The sequence below is a fragment of the Nansenia antarctica genome, assembly GCF_963989245.1.
Source record: "Nansenia antarctica genome assembly, chromosome: 1".
Lineage (NCBI taxonomy): Eukaryota > Metazoa > Chordata > Actinopteri > Argentiniformes > Microstomatidae > Nansenia > Nansenia antarctica.
The window spans coordinates 38,093,897-38,098,455 of record NC_137674.1 but is presented as its reverse complement, the minus strand read 5'-3'; the positions used below and the strand labels follow the sequence as shown (position 1 = coordinate 38,098,455).

Genomic DNA, 4,559 nt, shown 5'->3' with positions numbered 1-4,559 from the left:
CGCAATGCCACCATCTACGAGAAAGTGTGTAAAGAGATGTGCCCTACAAATACTCACAAACAAATACTCACATACATACATTATTAGTAGTAAATACTGTGATTGCATCGTGTACATTGTGTACATATTGTTTACAGTACTTTACACCAAAAATAACATTTAAAATACAGTGCTCTGTGTGAGGAATGGGACAGTGAAGCATTATTTATTCTTTTGGCTCTATACTATGTTTTGAAATCAAACATTTACTATGAGGTTATAGTTGAGATTCTTAGCTTTTATTTGATAGTATTTGTGGACATATTGGTTTCACCATTTAGCAGTTCCAAGGATGTTATGCATAGTCCCCCTATTTCAGGGTAGCCAAAAGTGATGGGATAGATTGAGTAAATTGAGAGATCAAACTTTCATTGAAACCTCTTTGGTCCTCATGTTGACAGACACCAATAGCAGACTCCAAAGGCAAACGCAAAGACTAGAATAAATACTAGACATGGAGAGCTCTTTTATGACTGCACAAATTATGTGACGAAACACACCGACGAACCAGAAACACCTGACAAGCCAATTGTCCCATCACTTTTGGGTACCTTGAAAAAGGGGGACTATGCATAAAAAGTGTTGGAATTTCTGAATGCTGAAACCAATATATAGACAAATACCATCAAATAAAAGCTTTACTCTACTTTAATTGTTTGATTCAAAGTCCAACTTTTGGAGTGTAGAGCCAAAAGAAGAAAAATGCTTCACTGTCCCATTACTTACAGAGAGCACCAAATACATTTTATCATAGAAGTATAGTATAGTGAGTATAGTAAGTATAGTAATTTTTGACAACATCTCTTTTTTGCATTGTTTTGATGTGTGTAACCCTCTATGTTGTGTTGCAGGTATTCCGTTGCTTGCCAACCTCCCTGGTGCGTAACATGGCAGAGCTGGAGCAGTACCACTCTAAACCAGGCCTGGCCCAGTCTGACCCGGTTAGAGCCCAGGAGGAGCTCAGGAGGATCAGGGGATTCCTGGTCCAGTTCCCTCTGGACTTCCTGTCTGAAGAGAACCTCATGCCCTCTGTTGGAACCAAAGAGGCCATGGTCCCCACAGAGATCTGGACCTGAAGACGTGACCATGGTCCTGAACAAGATCTGGACCTGAAGACTAGAACATGGTCTTCCCCAAGATCTGGATCTGAGCACTTGATAAGGACGAGACCATGATCCTCTCCAAGATCTAGGCATGAGGACTAAGCACCAGTTCTGGACCTCAACTTAAACTTGATTTTGCTCTGGATTTTGTGAACCAAGCTCATCTCCGGCGCAGAGAACTAAGTGGAAACCTCTGGACTAAACCTCTATCTGGACCATAGGACTAGATGAAGTCTGATCTTGAAATTTGGACCTTAAAACAGTGCCGATCGGTACATCTGAACTCAGAAGCTATGGACTAAATCTGGGAGTGAGGAGGGAAGTTGATGGCTACAGCACTAGATCCAGAACCAGCTCCAGCTCCAGAGTAACTGGGTCCAGTGTCTGTCTGTAGACAGAGTCATGCCTGTTTGATACTACAGAATAGTGATCTCTATTCATTTCTATGGCTAAGACGTGTACGTTTGTTTTCTGTCCTGCCTATGACTGTATATCTGTTATGTATACTCTTAAAGTGCTATAGCACAATATAAGCTGTACATAACTACGCAGACTATTATAGATGCAGTGTCTGCTACTATAATTGTTTTCTCAGAAGGACAGATTATTTTAGACATGCACATGAAATCAAAGTGGTTCTTATTGTTGATTTATTCTGTCTCAATTGTAAATATGTAACTATCGTTCTTGCCCTCCAACTGCAAGTACCTGGTGAATGAAGGACGAGACACATTGTCAGTACCTGCTCAATGAAGGATGAGACAATCTGCCTGGGGATCACACAGTGCTGAACACAGAGGCAATCGTGAGTGTCATCCACTCAGCAACCAGCAGGGGGCATTATCTCCTTATAGATGTAGTGTCTGTTTACTACTACTACTATGCTGTTTGTCGGTCTGACTGTCTGCCTGTCTCTGACCTTTGCACCTTCGATGTTAATGTAGAGAGGGTACCTGCACTGTAACATCTGCTCCCTAATGGAACACTTAAGCCCCTTTCACACATAGTTCCCTGTAAATTGCATGGAATCCCGACCTGTGTCAGCCAGGCATTTTCACCGTTCACACATGACCCAATTAGCCGGCAATTGCCTGGTTGCTCCCTTTCACACTGGCTACAACCCGGGTCTTGGCTCACACAGAGACTGCTATATACCCTATATATATATATATATATATATATATATCTGCCATATATCAGACCTCCGTTTTAGATCGAAAAATATGATGATAAATACATATAAAACGGAGGTATGATATATGGCAGATATATATGGTATAGTCTCACGCACCTGTCATGTCTCCATTAGAACTTTGCATCCTTTGAAACATATGGCGGGATGTAAGGATCTTGTAACTTCACAAACAAGAGCAGCATTGAAATAGTTTAGTTTATGTTCAACTGGAAAAGGTAGTGAGCGCATGGAATCTACTGGGAAGGCTCGTATGTATGAAAGGGGCTTTAGACATAATAATAACATCACTTTAATGGAACATAAAGTGCTAGTGGATAAGACTTTTTTTTTTTTTTTCCTAAGAAATCATAGACATTCGTATGCCGCTGACAAATAATGCTTACATATATGATTTATTAGCCTCAGTTTCAGTGTCAGTTCCATCCTCTAATCTATACATTGCATTTTTTGCACAGTCTTCTCACTTCACTGTATTTCTATCTGTTCATGTAACACAATGTAACCCGCAGGAGTATAAAGATGTAAGTGTGGTGGTTGTCTGTGTTCATTTCTCTGATATAGTTAATAAACATAAGATGAGATTTTATTTGATGAATACTGTGATGCTCAAGGGCAAAGAAGGGTGTACCGGTACTCATATTGGTGTGGGATCGTACAACTCAATCGATTTATTGTGTTGTGGGAACTGTTTACTTTACCCACCCGCCAGCAGGAAATTAGATTGGTGCACGAGATGACTCATCTCCCCAATTGTCTTATGGTGTGTTTGTTTGGTTCTTGGAAACTCGTTGTTATGACTACACTAGCTCCCTGTTGTATGCATAAAGTGCCAGGATTCTCTCTAGAGTATACTAGACAATTTTTTACCTAAGAAATCATAGACAAAATCATAGACATACGTATGCCTCCTACAGTATGTGTGTGTGTGTGTGTGTGTGTGTGTGTGTGTGTGTGTGTGTGCGTGCGTGCGTGCGTGCGTGCGTGTGTGTGTGTGTGTGTGTGTGTGTGTGTGTGTAAAGCCAAAAACAACCAGAAGAGGGACTGAGTGGCTCTTGCCAGTTTACCGACAGACCAAAACAATGGGGTTGCCATGCTTAGTGGAAGACAAAAATGATAGAAATAGAATATGTAAATATACCTTCTATCACTATATCACTCTAAAGCAGAACAAATGCAACTGCATGTTTTTTTTCCACAAATACAGCCATCTGATTGGATTTAATATTGAGCCCTCTGATTGGCTCTTAAATACAGCCCTCTGATTGGCTGTTAAATACAGCCCTCTGATTGGCTGTAATACTGAGCCCTCTGATTGGCTGTTAAATATATCCCTCAGAGTGGCTGTTAAATAATGCATAGAACAGAATAAGGAATGGTGTCAAGAGACACATTCCATTCCATTCCATACATTACCATGAGCACGACCTCCACAAGCCTCCCCTGATATACATTTCATGTTATCTTTTCTATGTTGACGTTTCTTGAACATTGTACTGAGATTGTTTCTGTCCCACAGTCAGTATGATGCCTATTTAATTAAAATCAATTCCTGTCTGTTTAATTGGTTGGAATCCAGTGATTGAAATTGAAAAATGTTATAGTCATATACTGTAATGTATATGATTGATACTGTAACATTATGATTGAAGGTCATTGCACATCTGTGAATGTGTGTGTGTGTGCGTGGATTTGTATACAATGTGTGTGTGTGTGTGTGTGTGTGTGTGTGTGTGTGTGTGTGTGTGTGTGTCTGTGTGTGTGTGTGTGTGTGTGTGTGTGTGTGTGTGTGTGTGTGAGTGCGCGCTTGTGTGTGCGCATGCATGCGTGTGTGTGTACAGTACAGTATCTGAGTCATTCTGCCTCTGTTCAGGTGTCGCCTACAGGAGGTTAAACAGTTGATAATGATGTAGGTGGAGAGGTTGTCTATTCATTTATCTGATAGAAGTTGAAAACATAAGGTGATATTTATTTAGCTGAATATTGTATAGGATCCTCAGAGGCTCATATTTTTGTGGACTGTGTCTGATTTGTATATACAGCAGTGGAGGCTCCTCCATAGAGGTGGAGGAGGCCTGGCCTCCCCAATAATTTGAGAGAAGAGAGAGAGATTTAAAAAAGCAATAATTATATTTATTTTATTTATTTATTTAACAAAAAACATATATATATATATATATTAATATTATTTCCGTTTTGTTCATAAATCTGAAGTTTTCCATGGC

General features: G+C 40.1%; 1 protein-coding gene across 1 annotated transcript in view; it reads left to right on the top strand.

Moving 5' to 3' along the window:
• pld1a (phospholipase D1a) overlaps positions 1–3,037 on the top strand; it is a 29,113-nt gene extending 26,076 nt beyond the window's left edge. Inside the window, exons 25-26 of the mRNA XM_080545951.1 lie at positions 1–24; positions 891–3,037. The exon at positions 1–24 is cut by the window's left edge and continues 94 nt beyond it. Coding sequence (XP_080402077.1) covers positions 1–24; positions 891–1,115 — 249 coding nt within the window. The 3' untranslated portion in view covers positions 1,116–3,037. The remainder of the gene's footprint in view (positions 25–890) is intronic.
• Positions 3,038–4,559: the final 1,522 nt, after the last annotated feature.